General features: G+C 43.2%; 1 protein-coding gene and 1 long non-coding RNA gene across 3 annotated transcripts in view; one reads left to right on the top strand and one right to left on the bottom strand.

The window, feature by feature from the left end:
- Nucleotides 1-1,957: 1,957 nt before the first annotated feature.
- On the bottom strand, nucleotides 1,958-19,108 carry VLDLR (very low density lipoprotein receptor). Of its 2 annotated transcripts, XM_071580171.1 has the most exons (19): nucleotides 18,612-19,096; nucleotides 14,433-14,552; nucleotides 13,351-13,473; nucleotides 12,366-12,488; nucleotides 10,095-10,466; nucleotides 9,866-9,988; nucleotides 9,658-9,780; nucleotides 9,085-9,204; nucleotides 8,882-9,007; nucleotides 8,324-8,495; nucleotides 7,762-7,986; nucleotides 7,486-7,604; nucleotides 6,965-7,104; nucleotides 6,706-6,847; nucleotides 6,249-6,395; nucleotides 5,255-5,344; nucleotides 4,799-4,873; nucleotides 4,534-4,703; nucleotides 1,958-4,207 (listed from the first exon to the last, which is right to left on the bottom strand). In XM_071580171.1, the coding sequence occupies exons 1-19, from the start codon at nucleotides 18,844-18,846 to the stop codon at nucleotides 4,172-4,174; spliced, it is 2,781 nt and encodes a 926-aa protein (XP_071436272.1). In that variant the 5' UTR covers nucleotides 18,847-19,096; the 3' UTR covers nucleotides 1,958-4,171. The 2 variants fall into 2 exon arrangements, with proteins under 2 accessions (XP_071436272.1, XP_071436273.1); XM_071580172.1 differs by lacking the exon at nucleotides 5,255-5,344 and having other exon boundaries at nucleotides 18,612-19,108.
- LOC139684342 (uncharacterized) overlaps nucleotides 18,922-22,650 on the top strand; it is a 35,935-nt gene continuing 32,206 nt past the window's right edge. Inside the window, exon 1 of the long non-coding RNA XR_011699907.1 lies at nucleotides 18,922-19,055. This is a non-coding gene — a long non-coding RNA (uncharacterized lncRNA). The remainder of the gene's footprint in view (nucleotides 19,056-22,650) is intronic.

Genomic DNA, 22,650 nt, shown 5'->3' with positions numbered 1-22,650 from the left:
CCTGGATACTCAGCAGCCTAACTGACTCCACAGTATCTCTGTTCTTCCTCTGCTATGAAGACTTTTTCATTCACTATGGGCAAATCTTGAAGATTTCCAGTAAACAAAAAGTGAAAAACCAGGAAGCCAGGAATGTACTAAGTTGGCTTTTGCAATTCAACAGAGCAGACAAACCTCTTCAAACACCTTCTGGAAAGTGATTATACCAACCATTACTGTGAGTCAGCTTGAAGAAGGAATAGGAGCATGTTTCTTCACAGAATGCTGTGGCATAGCTACAGGAAGTATTGGCAGGCTTCCACTTACATCTAAGGCTATGAAGTGAAGAACACTTCTGCAGTTATATGACTTTTTTTTTTACTTTTAAATTCTGAAGAGTTCCACACTATTTTTTCCAGTTAGAGTCTTTGTTCTGCACTTTTTCCATAAACTAGAATGATTCAGCACTTATATAAAAAGAGATAAATGGATCTTCACTGTTACAGCAAAGATCTGATTGGAAAAAAGGAATATTCATTAAAAATGTAGGCAAATACAAGGTGTGTTGGGAAAAGGCATGCTGCAGCTATCTGTAGAAGAATGAGGTGCAGAAGGGGAAGAAGTGAATCACATGAGCAACATAAAATCCATTTATGTTAATTTCCCTCTGTTTTTTCAGCACTGTAAATATTTTACATTATTGCTCAAAGGCAGATCAAATAGGAGGCAGGAAAAAATGTAGGAGCAGAGGGAGTGCATTAAGAGAAATCTTCATATTTGTAAGGGAAAGAAAAAGCCAGTTTGAAATCTAGCTTTGCAGTCATAGTGGCTAGCAGACACTGAACAGAAATAGGCACTAGAATGAGAGGGCTTATGCATTCATCTGGGAAGCAGAAATTATACAATTACATTGAGTACTATTTCAATAACCAACTAAAGCCGTATTTTATATCTATTAGCAGAAAATTCTTCAGGAGAAATACAGAGTCAACTTCACAGTGAAACCCAGTCAAACAGGTTATTAGTATCCCATTGTTTTGTGAGCCCACAGGACTGCAGCAGAGGAGCTTAGGGTTGATCTTTGAGAATTTGCTTAGTGGACACCAGAACAGCCATGGACTGCTGCTGCAGGAGTGCACAGTACAGCTGTATCACCTGCATTAGATGCCAAAAGAGTCTATGACAAGCAATAAAATAGAGTCAAACATTTGCAGATGGCAAGGGAGAAAAACAGTTTAGAGAGTAAGGCATTTGTCAATGCAAGTTGGATCTGTTTTTACAGAAGGAATTCTTGACTTTTCTCCAAGCCTGCTGTAGAAGCAAACAATTATTTCATAACACAAAAATGAAGGGCAGGGAAGACTAAATCCTAGTGAGACTTAGAACCGAACTGTATCTGCAGTTTAAGTACAGGCCATCTTGTATCATCTTCTGCTACTTCCTGATATTCCCCACTCCTTTCTCCTGCTATTTGAAGGCATAGAAATTTTATCTGGTAAAGAGTTAAGTCTTCTCTAGACTACAGGAACTACTTTTGTATGTCAAGGCACAATTCTGACAACTTTGTTCAGAACATTAAAGTTAAACAAATTCCTAGAGCCCCCAGTTTCTGAAAGAATTGCCTCAGGTTTCCAAAACAGATTTAACTTGCTACTTCAACTGAAAGGTAACACCAGAATGAAGTGTCTTTCTTGGTCTTACTGGTCTACTCCTTATGACATTTAGTACAATTCTGGTAACAGCAATGAAATTCAGCAAAAAAGTAGAGTTGTTCTCCTGGGCAAAGACTAGAAAAGCAGAGCATTTTGCCTGTCATTAGCTGCCATATAAATTTATAATCAACCATCTGACTGAAAATTATGTTTTCTTGCTTGTCATATTAGAACACAAAACACCTCTTAGTATTCTGAGTTTGACATCTTACTGAAACAGTTGAATTCAGCCACATAACTAATGGTCCTTACACCTTAGGCTGATGTAAAAGGCACTTTATTCCAAAGAGTACTTGGCAAAACAGATACAGTATCACTGTCCAGAAACTTAGAGGCCCCCCACACATCCTAATCTTTGCAAGACATTTTAGTGCACATGCATTCCAGAAAATGAAAATGTTTGCAGTCAAGAGTTGCTAGAAGCTTCAACTCCCCAATGAATTGTGAGCTGGCCAGAAACAACTTATTTTAACTTTGCACAAGTAGGCAGCTGGCCTCATCTGTCAATAAAGAAGTCAACAATACACAGAAGATCATCAAGAAAGCAGACCCCAGATGTGGCTGCAATGAGAACAGGCATTAGAACCAAGTTCAGGAACTGACCCACATTCTGACTTGATGATTTTCCTTGTTACTATTTTAGAGACAGGATTGCTTGAGAATGATTTAACAAGTTGTCACAAAGGAATAGCCACGAGATTTTTGCTTCTTTCAGATTTATGTCTTAGCCTTGAACCTGCATGCCATTTGAAGTACTTTTTTCTTACCTTGAAGGTGAAAGGATTAGTAACAGTCAAGTAGCATCTCACAATACAACAGTCACGGGGTGGCAATTCGTGGCCAAGATCATGCAGTGTCAGGAGAGAAACCACGATTTTATCCCAGAAAAAGAGTTTATACTAACAACTAGGGAATCTACACTTTACTCGGCTGAAGATTACCAAGTAGTTTTGCATGAAGATCAGAAACTTTATTTTCTTCAAAACTTGATCACAGAGCAAAGCACCTGAAAACCACGGAACCTGCAAGTTAATTTAGTCTTAACACTTCTCTATTGCAAGAATGAGCTATACACGTATGGTGGATAAGGAACATACCTGGTGCTACTAAAAACCTTGGTGCTAGCTATCAGAGATGAGTATTATCTTCCCAGAACCAGAGCAATTGCACAATATATTTTTCACTCCTTCAGTCACCCATGAGGGTCCAGCACCTTCAAGTCATTGGTATCTTATAGCCATTGCAATGAATTGAGTTGCCACAGGGAAGGGGACCCTGCCTCACTAATGCGCTTTGCAGGGGACTTCAGTCATTACACATGTAGCTTTTCAGGGACTTTTCAGCACTGAACCTTCAGGAGCAGGCTGCCATGGTGAGTTGCTGAGTCACAATTCTAACATTCCTGTGCACAAGTGTACCAACTATGACAATCCCCTTTCCACTGACCATAAGGAGTAACTGCTGACAGCTTGACACCATGGTGAGCTTGTGCATAACACTCTGTGCAAGGAAGGACCTTATACTTATGTGGCTGACAAAGTTTTGACCTATCTCCACCCAGCATATCTGTCAATGCTGCCTCCTAAGAGGTTGCAAGAGTAGCTGAGTATTTTTAGCCAGTGTCAATCCTAACTCAGAAGTCCAGCTGGACTCCTATGACAGGAAACCCCCTTTCTAGTACTCTGCAGAGTATTAGTCTCAAGTACAAACCTCTGTCCTCTGACAAGTCAGTGTATTAGCTATGTGAAGTACTGCTGAAGAAACACATCGTGATCTGGCTAGCAGTAGTACCGCAGCCTATTACAGAGTTCAACTTAGCAGATACTCTGTTTTACTTCACTGCTAACATAATTATAGAGAACAATACTTTAAATGCTCATGTTTTTTATTTTTATCCCCTCCTCTGCATTTAGGTTTTACAATGGTTTCTTAAAAATCATTCATTTTTGTAGGCCTCTAAGAGGTAACAGACAAGATTGAAACAATCATACATACAAAATTACTTATGTTTACAAATTTTTGGCAATCATAGTAACCCGTTTTTTCCTATTGCCATTGCCCCAATCACTGAAAAAGACAGTGTACAATAATTTACATCTGAAGTATTTCAAAGTGCTTGATAGTGATTTTCCAATAATTATTTACAAGTGGGCTATACACATATGTACAGGTGTTACAAGTTGTGGCTGAAATATGGCTTTCTATGGAAAGTGCTTTATATTTGGTCAGTGGTGTTACTGACTAACCAACCAAAGGTTACTGATAAAACTGTAACCACTAACAGCTGAATTGTTGTGGACATGTATTTACAGAGTTTGTTGTTAAGCTGTATAAAATAGCTATCTACATAAGTGTTCCATAAATACAGAAAGTATCTTCTTTCTTCCAAGAATGGAGGAAGTCCTTCAGCCACAAACCTGGTTACTATCCCCAAAGAGTGTAAGACACAAGCAAACTGGAAGTGATTGCTGATCCAGTGTTCAGGCCATATCATCATCTGTGCTTACAACAGATATCTGTAACAAAGTAAGTACAAGTTAACTACAATTGTACTAACAAAAAACACAAACCCCCCATATACCATAGCTAATTCTGCAGACTAGTGACCACACTCAGTAGAGATTACTCTATCTTGGGTGTAAGACACCAGTTACCTACTACAACTTTAATCTTCATTAAAGGGACAGACAAGTTCTCAGTTGATTCAGCCCTGTGGTTTGACTGCAGCCAGCAGCTTTGAAAAGCAGAGATCTCTCCCAAACTCAAGTCAGATACCATTTTGCAGTCTGTCTACTCCAAGTATTAATCTGGATTCTCAGACACATTTAACAGGTTTACTTACTGCAGGGTAGGTATGTCCCACTGAACCACTGTGTCTTCCAATATCAATTGTGAGGTCCTCTTCTGTGGTTTTCAGATAGACTGGATTATCAAAATTCATGCTTTTCATGTTCCTGTGCTGCCAGTTACGCCACATGAAATAGCCAACTGCTGCAGCCATCACCAACAACACTTTAGGGAGACAGAGATTGCAAACATTGAGCTCCTGACTAAGACTGGCTTGTTCCCCACACAGGGTCCAAAAAGCTAGTGAATGTTGTACTCACCAGCAGGAAGAATGATCCAAGTTGCTGATGTTCTTCCAGCTGCAGTTACTTCAGATGTACTGTTAGCATTGAACCCTGCATGAGAATTTTAAGTAGTGAAGTTGCTTACTGACAGGCTGGCAGATAGTCATATGCACTTCCAGAAACTGTTATTATATTAGCTTCTCAGTAATACACCACCAGAATAGCCTAACAGGCTTCATCCTGTATTAGTAGGAAGCTTTTTTCATTGTTTATCTTCCTCTGAATGCTCCTGGGATTTCATGGAACCTATAGGTTCCACACTGTCATAAGTGAACTAATTCTGTTTAACACATGCTCCTGCTGTTGTGCTACACACATGATCTGGCCTATGTTCTCTACTTGCATGCAAAGAAAAAATATCTAAGTAGATTAAGGGATGAGTTTGCTTTAATTTCACTAATGTTTAGCAGTGTGAGTTATTGGGACCAGTACCTCCAGGAACTAGTCCAACAGTTGGAGATTTTTCTGTTGTGCTGGTATCTTTAGCCTCAGTGTAAGCCACAGTTGTTCCAGTACCTGAAACTAATTATAAATCAAGAACCCAGTTAATTCTGAAGTTCTGCAATGGCTTTGCTATGAGAGCCATGGTAGTGAATGTTTAGCAAATGCCAGAAATGACCATGCAGCTTGTTAGCTTGATTGGGAAAACTGACATTAGTTTATTTCACTAACACACCCTCAGCAGAGGGGTTTTGATGAAAAACAGTTCCAAGAACAAGGCCAGACAGTGATCAGTTATTTAGAGCTGCAACAATACTAAACCCTCCCATCCCTCACATAAGGTTTTCTGAGTGAGCTTTTAGTTTCACAAGTTTGGTTAGGTACAGATTTTGATACCCATAGTAACTTTTTAGAGCAGCCAGCTGAGGCCAGTATCCTCCACTTCAGCACTCTAACTGTGGCAGTCAGAATCAACATGCAATATAGCAGGTGACACCTTGGAGTTTCTATTCCACTCCACTGGACAAACAAGCCTGCTGTATAGTCAGTGCTAACAATAGTAACAGCACCATGTTCATCTGCACCACAGAAGGAGGTACAAACTTCCTTGGACAGCAATATTAGCTGATCAACTTTTCAACACTGTGTATTTATATGTAGAGCCATGTTAGGCTATACTCTGTGTTTTATAAGGGGCTGAGTATGTTTTATGCATGTGTTTGCTGTGTACAGAAAGCCATGGAGCTCCAAAGTCTTGTTGCAAATGATGATGATGCAGAAGCCAAGCATGGACTTTGAACAGCACCTGCAGTCTTTGAGGGCTGTATTAATGCATGTTAGAAGACCTTCCCCTCTAACACCAATTAGATGACATTAACTTAACTAAAGCTGTCAGCATATACTGCCATATTTTCCACTAACAGGTCCAGTACTTCCCTACGCCTACCCATCCATCCTGGGAAAGATTTCAGTTGCATTGCAATACCTGTACATCTCAGACCATCCTCCTGCAAGAAGTATCCAACAGGACATGCACAGGTGTACTTTGGAGAATGTTCATTTATCTGAGGAGCAGGCAGGCACAGGTAGCTACACCCTCCATTCACTACATTCTCTTCACACCAGTTCCTGCCTGTTGGTACAGCAATTAACAGGAGTGAGACTTCATGATCCATGTGTATTGCATAATTATTTGCTCAGTAATTGTTCTAGTAGAGTTACTTGTCTCTGCAGGTTATAGATTTATACCTGCTTTGCCTAAGAAACAGCAATTGCAACTAGACCTTTTCTCAATCCTGGTGACAGTGCCTATTTTAGAAGGTCCAAGCACAAGTAGAAGTGGAACAGCTATACAGGAAAGGAATACTATTTGCCACCACCCAAGCAGGGTAAGCTTCTTACAAGTATACACCACTGACATCTACAAACTGTATAGAAGTTACCTGAGGGCTGAACAAGTTCATGATACACAATGATGTCCTGTGCATCATTGAGGTTGTTCACTAGGGTAACCAACTCAGATCCAGTAAATTTGTTGGCACCATAGACTGCCTCATTTTCTCCATCAATCCAGTACACACGGTCCTAGAAGACAATGTGATTGCAGCCCATTACCTCCATGGTGCCATCAGCCCCATCCTTGCCTGCCACATACTAGCAAGAAGATCATCTTTGACAATGACTATGGGAAGTCATTCTTACCTCAAAAATTGTTAGAGCAAGAGGATGAGGAAGGAACATAGGTGACTTCAGCACAATTCTACGGTCCTGGCCATTCAAGTCCACACTTGACAGCATATGTAGTTTAGAATCAAGCCAGTACAGGCGGCTTTTTACAAGATCTAAGAGCGAAAATCATCAAACATATTTACTGTCTAAACTGAAAATACCTCCTAAGCCTCCTGCAAGAACTGAAACACTCACAGGTTTAAGAACAGTTGCTGTGTTCACCTAATTTCTTACCATTCCAGGATGCAGAGGGCTGCTGCACTGATGCCTAAGCGGCCTGTCCTCAACTATAATATGGAGCAATGCAAGTAAAGTTACAATTTCAGTATCTGAGAAGTGCTGTCTGTGCCTGTTGCAGGGTATCCAGGCATGCAGAAACTTCCCTTTCTCAGAAGCTGAAAATAGTTTTCTGAAGGATGATCTTGGCTTTAGAAGCAAAAAAAAAATTGTTAAAGCTCCAGAATACTTCTGGCACAGAGACAAGTTCAACATACCTAGAGCAATTCCATTAGGCCATTGGATTTCTGTTGTCACAAGCTGCTGTCTGTCAAATCCATTCATTCCCGCTTTTTCAATTTTTGCTGGCTCACCCCAGTCTGACCAGTACATAAAGCTGTGAAGCAGAATTTATGTTGTATGATGCACTATAGTACTGTGTAGTATCACTCTTTATTATGACCAATAACTAACAAAGACTACCTAGGTCAGTTATCAGAACATGAAGTAGCTGGTAGGTTCATTCTTTTAAAAGAACCAAGACAAACACTCACCCAGAGACAGGATCTACAGCAATAGAAGCTGGCTCTCTTAGTTCAGACAGAAACAAAACCTTTCTTTTTGTGCCATCTAGGCTAGCCACTGAAATGGTCTTTGCAGTTGAGTCAGACCAGTAGATGTTCTTATAAACCCAGTCAACAGCAATTCCAGCAGGGCTATGTATGTTGTCCAGTATTCTGATGCGTGTTCCAACTTTATCACGGGTATCAATAGAGGCACTGGAAGACAAGAATTACTTGCTTTCAACCCCCTCTGCCACAGATACTACACCCCTTGGCATACACCTCAGCAAATAGTGCACACAGATCTCAGGCAGTCAATGCAGAAAATGCATGTGGGACTTCTCATGGAGTGCCTTCTGTACAATTGTAGCAGCTGTTACTACTAAGTGCAACAGCCATGCATATTGCTAGTAGTCAGAACTTGCATCAACTGTACTTTGTCTTTAGGACATCGGGGATCTAGTTCTCATTACCACAGACTGGTGAAATACCTTGGGTAAAACATGGGACGGCTTAGGGAAGCACACTGGGTTCAGAAGTGGAGTCCATTTACCTGAAGATTGCTTTTTGGCTGAAGTCAGCCCAGTAAAGCTTTTGCTCAGTAATATCAGCATCTAGAGCTACTGAGTTTCTCAGCTGCTCTACTAGCTGAATATACTCTTTCCTCTCAAGACCAATCTTCCTGATATCACGGCGGTTGGTGAAAATTAGACATGGTTCTTTCCCTGTGAAAAGAGTGTAAGTGTTATCTGTACTTCTAGATATCAAGTTACATAATCTTCTTTTACAAGACGTTTTAAGAGCCATTTAGTATTTGCCATTCCACACTTTCTAGCACATGCTCACAGAGGTCTTTGCTGTACCACACCTCATCCTTTTCTCCCTCCACAAGGGTCCTCCTGCCCAGGGAGCAGACACAAGCAATTTATGTCAGGCAGCTTTAAGTATTACATCATGGCATCATTCAAAGTGTGAGCAGTGTTCAGATCGGTACAAGTTATACTGGTAACAGCACAACAACTAGTGTCAAAACCAAAGCAGCATAAACAGTGCATCACTTGCTAGCTCATTTTAAAGTGGGCATATAAAGAAGTCTTATGCCAATACTCACCCACTGCCTTGCACACTCCAGTAGTAAGATCCATCTGATAGCCACGGCTACACTCACATTTGTAGCCCCCTTTCAGGTTGATACAGATTTGACTGCAGATACCAGGGTTCTGGCATTCATCAATATCTGTAAAAAGAACAATTTAATTTATTCTCACCTCCAATACCACCACTAGGGTCCATGCTAAACTACCAGATACTTACCTCCACAGGTTCTCCTGTCTAGAAGTTCAAACCCAGCTGGACAGTCACATTCATAGCCAATAACAAGATCTCTGCAGATATGAGAGCATCCACCATTGTTCACCAGACATTCATTTATGTCTAGAAGAGAGGAATTGACCACTTCTGAGAAAGCATGCATATTTAGTCTTAGAGTCTTAGTCATGGAGCACTTTACCAGGTACCCATCCCTCTTCTAATGATGCCTGCCACATCTGATTAACTATTCCCGCACCTGAAGTCACACGCAAGAGACCCTTTTGAAATTACTGTTTGTTCAGCTGTCAGCACTTTGTCTGTGTTACAAGCAGGCAGCAGCAAAGGTTGAGGATCTTGGAAGTTTCAGTACTTCTAATGCTTTCAAGTGCCTTCTGGCCATAGAGAAGTCATTTCAGTTCGGCTAGGATAAAACTAGCCTATGAAATAAGTTGGTCTTGGTTCTATGTTTGCCACCGAAAAGTGCAGATGAGCATTCCAGACGGACATCTGACAGCTCAAAGGCTGCATCCAAATATATCTAGTAGTCAACATGGTGTAATGAGTTTATTCACTTACCACACTCCTTTAGGGGCTCATCACTCCAGTCCTTGCAGTCTCTCTGCTGGTTACACACTTTATTGATATCTATGCATTCACCACTTCTGCACTTGAATTTGCCAGGTCCAGAGCACTGAATAACTGAGATAATGAAGACTGTGAGGCTAACTACCAGCTTCAACAGATATTCAGCAAAGATTTCATTCTTGTTTAGTTTCACACTTACCATTGTTACAATTTGCTTCATCAGTGCCATCCAGGCAGTCTCTCACACCATTACATTGCCTACTTCCATGGATGCAGTTCCCATCTTCACATCTGAACTGGTCTGGTCTGCAGGTCCGAGAAGCTGAGGACACAGCCATTACAGACTTTTACTTCTGAGGTTTACTGAAGGAGGGAAAATAAAACAGAAGACAAGCAGTACCTCCTAGAGAAGGACCAAGTTAACTTACGGCAGTTGACTTCATCACTTCCATCTTTGCAGTCAGGATCTCCATCACAGCGCCACTTTTTGTGGATACATTCACCTGAGCCACATTGCACCTCACTGGCAGAGCACTTCACAGGAGGTGCAGGCTGGCGGCCACATTGCTCTAGAGATTCATCTGAGTGGTCAGGGCAGTCAGCATCATCATCACACACCCAGCTGATGGGAATGCAAGTGGAGCTTTTGCACTGGAACTCATGACCTCCACAGGTAGGAGGTGCACACTCCAGTTCATCACTGCCATCGCTGCAGTCATCCTGACCATTGCAGACAAAGCTCTTGGAAATACATTGTCCACTGCTGCATGTGAACTCTGCTGGACTACAAGTCACATTGCCTGTGGTAACAGGAGTAAAAGACATTAGCACATTATCACAAGAAGGCTGACTTTTGTATGAAGGTGTTTTACTTTGCAGGTTCTTCATCAGCTATTAACCAACAGAAGATCAGCATTGCGTATAAGGCTCTAGGCAAGCCTAGCTGACCATCTACAGGATACCTGGGTCCCATAGACCATCCTTCTTGCCATTAGACATTATGAGTAATAGGCATCAGATCTGAACTACTGCATGAAAATAACCTTCTGAAGTAGCTAGGCTGTCCATGCTCCAGATTTGAGCCTTTCAGAAAAAAGGCTCTAACTCTGTGAACCAGAAACAGGTGAGAGAATTGCTAACTCTAAAGTACAGACTAAGATTAGGGTAGTTCGACAGTCAGCACTTACTGCAGTTTGAACCTGAAGTGTTTTGTACTGGTCCCCAGGACAGCAGTAGCACAATTGCCTTGACCAGCAGAGATAATAGATCAAAATCTTACACCAGTTGATCCTGTGGTTAAGCACACCCACATAGCTTATGCCAGTCCTAATTATGCTGGTTCAATAGCAGTGTAGCTAGCAACTCAGTATGCCTAGGTGGATAGTTTTATCAGCTTCTTTAGAAATGCTGTCTGTAGATTTACTTGTCAGATTAAGGCATTTGTTTGAGGAGTAAGGCAGCAACTCCACAGACACATAGCATAAGTCTGGAGATTTGTTTCTCTTTAAGCCATCCAAGTACGGTGGTTCTGCTGAAAGCCAGCCCTGTGGCTGTGGTTTGGTCCTGTCTCAGGATGCCTCAGACAATTCATATGTATGCAGATTTGTCTCAGGTTTGGCCTAGTTTTTTACCAACCCTGGACTGCCCTCTCCCTCTCCCCAGAGCCTTCCCGGCAAAGGGGAAAAAAACTGGAAAAAAAACCTGAAAAGAGAAGAACTCAAAAGAAACTGAACTGAATTAACAAGAAATTATATTTTTTCTGACATTTGCAACCACAATATGCAATGTGTACACACCACATAAGGCCCCACCCCCAGGGGAAAGGGAAAAGAGGGAAAAAACTTGTTAACCAGAAAATAGGAAGAAACAAAACCAAACCAAATGAAACAAACAAATGCAATGAAAGGAGAACAAGCACGAAACGATCTCGCCCACGTCCCGGGCCAGGAACACCAAAAAAACAGAACAATCTGTCCAGGCTTCTCCTACACCCAGCTCCCCGGAAGAAAGAAGAACTACTAAACTCCTCCTGTTACGTGGAAAACACGTGTGGAATACTTGTGATGTCTGCTTCCTTAGTTACACCTAGTTACTGAGGAAGCCATGGATCAAAACCATGTGGCTTTGGTTTGGTCCTGTCTCAGGATGTCTCAGACAATTCATATCTATGCAGATTCAATAGAATCAGCCAAGAATGCTGCACTCAACGCTGCCAGTGGCAGCTCTACTTGTGTACCAGACTGATGTTGGTCCCCTCCTCCCCTCAACACCTGAAATCCAGCTTCACAGAATACTTCAGGATAGGGCTATAAAGCATATCAGCTGTGCCCTTTGCTGCAAGTCACTATCACACTTCTAGGAGACCCTTCATTAATGTAAGCAGAAATTAGAGTTACCTGTTCAGAAACTCTTCTGAGAACAAGTTCTGATGGTTGGCCTACCATGTGACTAAGCTAGTGCAAAATTAGCCAGAGAAGAAAGACAGACGTTGAATAGCTTGATTAGTGTAGCTTTTAACTTAGCAGGATAGAGGAGTACTAGAAAAAGTTTGCTTTTTTAAGTGGTTGCAATACAAGATGAATGTAGGAGATATAGTGATACTATGAAAAATTTATCTTCCCAGGTACACTGCTCATCTAGCTCCTCTGCAGACAAGTCAATTTCAAATAGAGTTATGCAGCCATCATTTCTTCCCTTACCACAATTTTCTTCATCTTCTCCACTGTCACAGTCTTTTTCACCATCACATTTCCAGGACACTGGGATACATTGGGTTGACTGAGGACCACAGCTGATTTCATTTACCCGGCATGTTCTCATATCTATTGAAAAAAGTTTAAGTTCAATTTACGAGCTACTGATCTTGGATTTCAGCAGTTGTCCTGAAAGTTGAGACTGAAAGGCTTCACCTCTGGACAAAGTTGCAGTTACTTTGATGTCAACATCCATCAAAGTTGATGGCTTCATCATGGAAAAAGTTACACTATTTTGTAGTGTTCAGTAAAAGAAGACATTTTCAACTCCTAAAAGATTAGTATTATAAGAGTATCTTTGTAGTGGTAGCTTTGTGATTGCACACCAGTTACATGGCAGAAGCTTGAGCTATCACAAGAAGTAGTAGTAGGCAGGAGTAATGCCAAAGTGCAGTAGGGCTTGGGCTGAAGTATTCCTCAGTGTGGATCCTACCGATACAGAGAGATGACGCTTCCTGGACTTAATATTCCTTGATAAGTTATCACGCTTAAGACTGGGGTTGCTAATCATGAGGCTTCACAGTCATGCCTCTGCACTTCCACTCCCACCCCCAGTACATAGTAAAACACAGTCCCTACACTAGCTCTCGTAGTATAGGGACTGTACTTGCAAAGTAGCCGCCTTGAAGAACAGTGATTACTTGGTAAACAAGCCACAGTAACTATCAGGCCCAGAGTGTTGTGCTTGCAGCTTCAGACTACCAGTATATCCTTGTATTTGCTATCTCTTACCAGAACAGGTACAGAGTATATCTTTTCAAGCAGTAAAAAGTCTCAACAAGACCTTGAGGTGGCCAAAACCAAGCTAGCTCTTAGGAGGGTGCTCTCCAAGACAACTTTATCCTTCCTTTAGGAGGAGAACCAGGCTGCAAACAGGCAAGAATGCTACTCCCCACAGGCTTGCCTACACTATCAAGCCAGGGTCACTTACGGCACAGTTCAGGACTCTCGTCAGACGCATCCTCACAGTCTGGATCTCCATCACACTGCCACCTGTTAGGCACACACTGGCCACTCAGGCACACAAAATCAGATTCAGCACATGTCTTCTTCACTGCAAGGCAGAAAGACAGCCACTTGTTTAGAGACTAGAACTCAGCTTGTTTGTCACTAATAGTAATAAGCTTCCTTGCCTTTGGAAGGTTATTCAATATCCTTAGCTCTTGGATGTCTGGTGTCGTCCTTCACCAGCCTAATAACAGGACTGTTTAACACTTCCTAGAAGGTTATTCTATGCACAGAGCAACACTTATATTCATCTAAGCAGGCACTGAAGGACCACTATTGTTAAGGGAGGCTAACCTGGTATACTAGCTGCTGCTTTGAACCGACTCGAGTTAAAGTAAGTCCTATTGATATAAATACTCAGGTTTTGAACTCCAAGTTTATTATTGAGGCATTTGATTTGTCATTACAGAAGCATGATACTATGTAACTCAAAGGTAACAGTTTAGGTCTGTTTGATCAGACTGGCAATTCAACTACACTAGTGCTGGATATTTAGTATGTTTTGCCTCATCTCCAAGTACATCTAGTCATCTGTCTTGGCTTCTGTGTCTGCTTAAAGCAAGGTCTGGCAGCCAAAGCTATGCTTGGTGTTTATAGGAGACTCAGAAGAATTACTTTCCCACAAAAGACAGGGTATTTAACCATAGAATAACCAACTGCAGAGTAGTAAAAGCAAACATTTTATATTAAGTATTCAAGAAACAAATGAGAACAGGATTTTTATTCTGTTCTTGTCAGTCATAATGCTCACAAGTGAAGAATTTTGGTCAAGCTTTGCCTCAGTCACCAATTTCAGGTGAGTTTGATAGTATTCAGGAAAATTCAACTGCCTGGATAGATACAAGGCATCAAAATAGTCACACAGTTGTTCTAGAGCATTTATCTTCTTTATATTTCAACTATCAGAAGTGCTGGACAGGATAAGCATCTCTCTAACTATTCACTGTTAAGCCCTCACTTACTGCGAACAAGTACTATTGTAGAAGTATAACTTTGATTACTTACCACAAGCACTCTCATCACTGCCATCTGAACAGTCTTCATCACCATCACATTTCCAGAGTTGAGGAATACAACGTCCATTACTACAAACAAACTGGGATTCCTCACATTTTGCTTTTGCACCTTCAATGAAAAAAAGGAACCTAAGCCCCGATACTTTTTAGCAATACTTTCTTCCCTACCACTGATCAAGAAGCTACCCAGCTTAATAACCAGCATAACAACAGCATGACACTAGATGTGAGCTCCAAATCTTTGCAATCACCTTATTCAACTAAGAAAGTAAAGCCAAAAGTTTTCCTTCGTAGCACAAGTGCAGAGCTTAAGCACTGTGACAATCCAGTTGCCAAACAGCAGCACACTAGTCTCAGTGCTGTTCGTACTCAGTTTTCCTTTTTTTTGAGGCAGGGTCAAGTTTTTAAGACAGATGGATATGTGCACACAATTACTTCTGTCTAGCACCTAGCATTGCATTCTCAGAACTCTTCAAACTTTAAGAAAATGGAGTTTAAATTTGATTAATGTCAAGCTGGATTAGCATTTCAGTACTCTGCTGCTAACACATTACAGTAGAATACCTGAGATATCCATAAAGACAGCTTAGATAATTGCTCTATAGTTGAACAAGTTTTCATGATTCATGTTACTCCTCAAACAATGGCACCCAGAGACATTCCTTAGTATACACTAAAAGAAGTGTGTTGCTAAGAGAGCAGGTTAATTTATCACCTCCTTCTGCAATCAAGTCTATAAGTCTTGATTTGTTAGTAAGGTACTTTCTGCACAGACTCTTGAGTGCATTTTCCAGAGTATCTTCAGGTTTACAACTGTACAACCCCCTCCCCTTAGGGGAACCTACTTTGTCTTGAAGCCATGTCATAACTGCCACAAAAAGCAGCAGCCTGCTTCTTCAGCAGCTAAGCCAGAGCTGTTCCACATAATGCACGCAGACAAGTGTGTAATATCATGCGTTAGTATTGGCTGCATATGCCTAGAGCACAGTGTAAGACCTGCACTCATTCTTGGTTCATTGCATCATTTAGTAAACGTACTTTGTCTTGTCATTCTAAAGGGCATCAAACTTTAGAAGAATATTATTTCCTATTTTATATCTTATCTGTATGACGTGCAAAATGCAAGACAGTTTCCAAACAGAAGGAAGCTACTCAGCCATTTCGAATTTTAGTGACTAGCCATCAGGCCCTAGGCAATCACAAATCCTGGACAGAGTACGAGCAAGAACAACATGAGCAATTCTACCTGCTGAGTATCTCACGTAAATTCATAATCAAAGCAAAAGATTTGAAACAGCAGCTTATTGAGTTCTGCTAATGTTTGCTTTAATAGCCTTACTGGTGGAATAAAGAAGTAATCTACTGGTCAGACAGAGTAAAGTCATAACAACTTTCTTCATGGGAACTGTGTTCAAAGAGTCCCAGAAATCAGAGCATCATCCCTTGTGTCCTCTATTTCTACCTCTCATTTCCACTTCTCATTTGGAAATACACCAGGATGCACTTTCTAATAGCATGGTTTTGTAAAGCCACTACTATTTGGTCATGAGCTGTCAAACAAGTAGGTTGCTTTGTGGTAGGAGGCACACTGCAGCCAGCTTAGAGAAGGTGTAGAAGCCATAGCTGCTCTAAGCCTGACATCACCTTGTTGTCCAGCAACCTCTAATAGAAGTAACCTTGTGCTTGCAAGCCCCGATCATACATTATTTCAGTTGTTACTGCACTACTGTGTAAAATATGTAACAATAACTGACTGCTGCTAGTTTTGAGACTTTCTCATCCAGGCTTTCAGAGTGAGAACAGTCAACCTTTCCCAAAATAGTATACAGTGATATTAGACTAAGCCTGTCACTAAGGGGATCCCAAAATAACTCCACAGTCCTTAGTTCATCTATTTCAACCTAGAATAGCCAGAAAAGGCTTGCTAAGACTGCTGGGTACATTGTGACTTACAAACATCACACCATTTTGACCAAATGTAACAGAAAAGCTACAAACAAGGCTAAATGAAACTGTAGCTGAGTTTGGAGTAAGGGCTATAAGTTTACAATTACAATCCTGACAACAAGCCATTCCAAGAAGATATTATTGCTTCTGCAGCTGATAAAAAATGAAATGTCAGAGCAACTACTTTTGTTAGCCCATAAACAAGTAAAAAAAATGGCATCACCTAACACCTACACAGGTGCACAAAGGTAAAGGTCAACATCTGCTGTTGCTCCTCAGGACGTCTGTCAAACTCTAAAGGCCACCTGGAATGAGCTCCAGTTAAGATGAAGGTTAGTTCCCACCAGTAAGTGAGGTTCTCTGTGTTACACTAAGCACTGTTCTGCAATACCAGGTAACCATTTAGTCATGACACTACCAGTCTAATCCACTCTGTTTGAAGCAAGGGAATCAGATTTCAATTGCACCTTCAGTCATTAAACACTTAATGATTTTTAGATCAGCATCAACTAGCCACTAATTCAAAGCTTCTCTTTATATGCTACTCATACACCAGAAGCACCTTCACATATTTTCTCCTCCTTGGAATATGGCTTAGTCAAAAAAATGTAGACAACCAGTAACATCACAGCATGTGATTGCTAATGTGTATTATTTTACTGTTCCCCAGGGAACCACTTAGTAGAAGTTGCTTAAAAGCATAAATGAGTGAAAGGAGCACAGTTACACCGACTACTCAAGTTAAACTACCTTTTTTCCATATCTCTGCTATCACTGTTAGTCTAAGTCCCTTAAGCAAGTTGTCAGATTACTCGTCAGGGCAGCCTCAAACATGTGACACTTGTATACTGTCATATGACACCAAGTCCCAGAAAAGCTTGCAACAGTGATTGGGAAACCTTGGGAGAGCTCATATAGGAACAAGCTTAGACTTTCCCCAGATCCTGGCAATTGCAACTAATAGTAGAAGAGACCTGATGGAGTCACTAGCTCGAATTGAGGGGAGGGTCAGACTGACTTGGCGGAGTCATCCTCCACTGCATATCTCTTGTGATCATTTCTGAGCACCCTGCACTAGCAGTTTCTGTGCCAGCTAGCTTGGCCCTTCATGCTACAGCTGTTTAATCATGTCTGTGGTAGACTGGGCATGGGAGCCCAGGACAGGGAATTGAAAATTGACTAAGCAGATATTTCTCCTTTTCCTCTCTGTATGTGGACTGGATACAACAATGCCCTGGCTAAGTTCAACACAACAGACCTGATGTTTGAACTACTGAACACAGTTAGGACTACGAGGTCCAGCTACCTCTAAGCATACTCCACCAACACAGCCAAGATCTGGCACTTAGGCCTACTTTAGGGCAATAGTGAGGAAATTTAAGAACCACATGACAATGCAGATATCAGCTGACCACCTCCCACCCCGGAGTACCCTGAGCCTCAGCTCTTGAAGGAAGACACGTGTCAGCCAAATGATTACTACCTCCATGTAAGAGTAAAACACTTCTAAATGACCAGCAGTAGCCCCTGTGCATAACCCCTGCCACAGCTTCTACGCCCGGAGTCAGCCCTCCAAGCCGGCCACGAGCAGCGCTGCTGGCGATCGCCCAACCCGGGAGAAAGGACCCGGCGCGGGCAGGGCTCAACCTTGCCACCAGGTGGAGATCCCTCACGGTGGTTTCACCCCGGGCCCTGATCTAGAGCATGCAGACACTGCTGGTTAACACAAAGCCGAAGTTGCACCGTAGTTTGACATCACCTTTAACGCCGTAGGCTACCTAAGCGCTCCTCTTTCTCCCTCCACAACATAGCCCACACCCTTCCCGACCCACCCCCTTCCCCCGTAGTCCCCAGCCACGCAGACCCTCTCCTCAGCATGGAGCAGGAAATAGAGCCCCCGCCGCGGCCCCCGGGCTGCTCCCGGGAGATGTGCTGTCCGAGACTCGAAGGCTGGGTCCCACCCTCACGGCTGGGCGCGCCGCCTGGGGCCCAGCGGGGAACGGGGCGCCTCCCCCGGCAAGAGGGGCGGCGGGGGTCCGCCGTGCCCCCCACCCTCCTGGGCCCGCCACACTCCCCCTAGTGCAGCGTGCGGGCAGACCGAGAGACCCGGGGAAAAACAACAGAGAGAAAAGAAAACGGTGGTGGGAGAAGAAATGACGGCAGCGGCGGGAGCTGCCCCGGCGGTGCGCGCCCCATGCCGTTCCCCCAGCCCCGCACTCACCGGCGGCAGCGGCGCCGCGCAGACAGCCGAGGGCGAGCAGCAGCGGCAGCAGCAGCGCCCAGCAGCTCCGGTTCGCCCGCCGCCCCATGCCGCGCCCGGGGCCGCCAGCTGCGGCGCTCGGGTCTTCGCGCTGCCGGACCAGCCGCATCGCCGCGCCGGGGACGGAGAAAGGGCGGGCGGGCAGGCAGGCGCCGCGGTCGGAGAGGAGACGAAGACAGGCGGCAGCAGGAGACATGCACGGGGGGGGGGGGTGGTGTGGCCCCGCGGCGCTCTTATACCACCGCCCGGCCGCCCTGCGCGGCCGCTGGTGACTCACGGCGCCGCGCCGGCCGCGGGTTGGCTCGCCAGCGCCGCCCACCCCCGCTTCCTCCTCCACGGCACCTGCGGTGGCCGCGGCGTGCCCGCACTCCGCTCGGCGTGGCTCGGCTCGGCACGGCCGGCGCGGTGAGTGGCGCTGCGGCGGCGCGGCTCGGTGCCTCGGGCCGAGCCCGCCGCGCTCCCCCCGCCCGGCCCTCCTTCCGCGAGGCGGAGGCGGTGCGACCCTGCCGCCACCCCGCACCGCGGCGCCGGAGCGGGGCAGCCCCGGCGGGCGGGGGGCGAGACGGTAGCGGCGGCTTTGTTTGTCCTGCGCCCCCCCAGCGCCGCTGTCGCTGGCCGCGCTCGGCCCAGGGGAGGGGGCGATGCGGCTGCCCCGGTCCGGCCAAGGCGTGCCGGAATCCGCGCTGCGCGGTGGCTGCCTCTGGAGAAGCGTTCCTTGCCCGCTGTGCCTGCCGCCCCACGAGCATACGCTCGCGTGTCGGTGGGGCTTTCCCTCCTGTAGTGGAACTTGATTTAAACCGAAATAGAAGCAGTTCTCGAGGAAGAAAATCACTACGTCTGCATTATCCGATCGGGACATCGTAGTTAACTAGTAATTGCACGAAATTATACCACGAAATTGGTAGTTTTATTCCACGTTTGTAGCGTTTTGTGCATCCAGTTGTGGCGTGGTGAAACATAAAAAGAAGAGGAGGGCTGGTAAAATGCAAAGTTGGGTTTGTACACAGCGCTCTTTGAATTCGAATTTGTGCTCTCCAACTCCTATGGGGTTTTCTTGTTTATTTTCGTAGACTTGCTATTTTATGGTAATACTGTGTGCTGTGCTTGTAATGTTGTAGCGGAGGCATAAACGTCAGCCAGCAGCTCCGTCCAAAAATTACGAAAAAACTGTTGGCTGTTTCTCTCCTTGGAAACGAAATCTTAATTTATTAGGCTGATATTTTAAGTCTTTTTCAGTAATGTGAATGATTCCTCCCGTGAAGTGTCTTTGAGATTCCATGTTTCCTGAATGTCATAACATGTTTCTTTATTTGCAAACTGAATTCCTTTTTGATTTGTATCCAGTTGTATCTTTACTACACTAATGAGAAATCATACTACCTCATGAATAACTTCAGAGTGTATTATCTCTTGCAGTTCATGTAATGAATTACTGTCCACATCATTCAAATGAGTAAATAGTTGATATGTCAAAGTCTTGTTTAAAAAGCCAAGATTTCATTTCATATAACTGAAATACATCTGAAAATTAGATTTCTGATATGTGTGTAAATGTGAAGGAAAGCTGTTCATGGTGTTTGCCTCCCTAAAGCCCCTCTACCTCATGATCTCAGGGGCAAAGACTCTGCCTTCCCAGAGTGTCTGGTAGTTCTTGCAAATGTATGCTGCTTCAAGCAAGAAAAATCTATTGTGTACAAGGGGGTTGACTGGGGTCCTCAGGAAGATGGCTAAGTGTAAGTGGCATGCTGAAAGCATTGTTCTTGCAGATCTTCAGCGTGACATACTGCCTTCAGTCAGGTGCTCAGTGTTGTATGATCTGCTGTGCTTTGAGCTGAACTGCATTTTCACAAATGTCTTGCTGTCGTTAGAGAAATATTTTATAAGCCACACACTTGACTGTAGCAGCACACAAGAAGACTCCACTCATGCAGAAATATGAGCTGGACATAACTTAGTGTACACTGGTAATGGTCCTCCTTGTTTTTCTATGGTTTACTGGAAGGAAGAAAAGTAGGCTTCATTCCCTGCATTATAACTGCTTCATGAAGACCTGTAACTGGCTCTGTGAGGGGAATCCAGCTTTCTGTCTTGGATGTGTTTAGCTTTCTGTATGCCCTAGGGTTTAGACTCAAAAGCAGCACTTGCTGTGAAATAAGTAATGAGTCTGATAATCCACAGGTTTTGGTGGAATCTCCACGAAGGGTTCTCAGAACTCCTTCCTTAGTACCACCCTTATAGGAAGAAAAGGGCAGTTAGTCTGCTGGATACTACCAGATGATCTGCAAGATCTGTGGGAGCCATCTGCACTGTGGTTTTTTGCCTTTGCAGTGGCCATAGTCTTGCAAAGCCTTGCTTCATGTGGGAATGGGAAGGTATCTGTGAGGATCTGCAGGGTGTATAATGGATTTCAGAGTCACTTTAGAGTCACTTTGTTCATACACACAAGGATACAAGTCAATATATCTGTACAGGAGAAGAGAATAAAATTGTGGGTTTCAGTTGGATATATGCACACCTGGGAGAAAGCAGCCCTACTCTCCTAATGACAATGTAGGATCAAAGCACCCAAGATGGCCTAAGGTTTAGGAAGAGTGCTGAATTTTGTAGGGAATATGAGCTGGCTCTTGTAACCCCAATTCTTTTTGTCTTCAGTTGGGGAAGTACATTATCATCTGTTTTGCTTCTGTGTATGACCTGCAGTCTAGTTTTTGCTTGAGTTGAACTTCTTCAGCTTTGGGGAAGACAGGAAATTGCAGATGGCAGGTGGATAACAAAGTGGATGACCTCAAGGAACACAGAGAGGGAGTGTGAGAAAAAGCTGGCATTTCCACCTCGGTTAAGCAAGTTCTCATAGTCAAGAACCATCTCAAAGCGTGCTGTGCTCCTGTACTGCTCTCAGAACCAATCTATATCAGAACTAGATCCATCTCTGTTAGTATTTGAAGTAGTATATATAAATATAGATTATGCACTGTAAATACATATGTTGTGCAGAGTACAGGGCTAATGTTTTGAAAACTACATATGCAATTATGCAGGACTAACCAGTTGTCTTCTTTTGTTCTGAGTAATACATGTATATATTGCTCAGTACAATAAAATATCTATATGCATTCAGATTCAGTGAAATTTCACTGGATGTGAAGGTTTGTTGCAGATTTCTTATTTATGATCGTAGGAAATGCCATCTTTGTGTGGATATTCTATGGTAGAGTCTGCTTGTGTGTGTGCAAAAAACTGAAGTGTCAAGTGGTATATGGTATTAGATATTATGCATAATTGTTTTATTACTGCTAATTGCTGTTAGAGAAGTCTTCAAGTCTCCATTCTGTTTTCTGACCTGTAACTGGTGAATATTCTTGAACATGTGGTGTTCCCTTGAAAAAATCTGGAAAGTATTGCCAAGAAGCTAACCAGTGAACCTGTTAGGCATTGCCTTTCCCTTAAAATATGATGCAGGAAATGACAGCAAAACCTTTCCTTTTGGGTATTGTCATGGATATTGGGCTCCTGAGACTTTCCAGCATCAATTCACTTGTTAATGCATTTGGACTTGTCAAAAATGGATAAGTGGTTCCATCCTTTTGTTTGAATTTTGTGGGAAAATTAATTTACTCTGTTGGTTATAGAGTGTAAAGTCAACAAAAGAAAATAAAGAACAAAACGGATCTTCTGGAGTACATGTAATATGAATTCAGTGTATTTTGTGTTCCTTTCTCTTTTTGCCTTAAAGACCATATAGCCTCCATTTTTAAATGAATTCCTGAAGCACTGGGATTACTAATTTAGCCTCAGGTCTTAAATCAATGGGACTTTGCCTCCAGCTCCTCTGGTGAAGGACATGAAGTGAAGGATGTGTCTACAATATGCAACCTAATAAAGAAAAGGAAGGCTTCATGGATAGAAAAAGCAGCAACTATGTATCATGGGATAGTACCCTGCCTTAGGATCAGCTGCAAACATGTTTTCTTCATTGTGTCTTGCCGTCAAAAATATTAAC

The sequence above is a fragment of the Pithys albifrons genome, chromosome Z (assembly GCF_047495875.1).
Source record: "Pithys albifrons albifrons isolate INPA30051 chromosome Z, PitAlb_v1, whole genome shotgun sequence".
Classification (NCBI taxonomy): Eukaryota; Metazoa; Chordata; class Aves; order Passeriformes; family Thamnophilidae; genus Pithys; species Pithys albifrons.
Note: the sequence above shows the minus strand (reverse complement) of the source record. Positions and strands in the feature narration are given on the sequence as shown.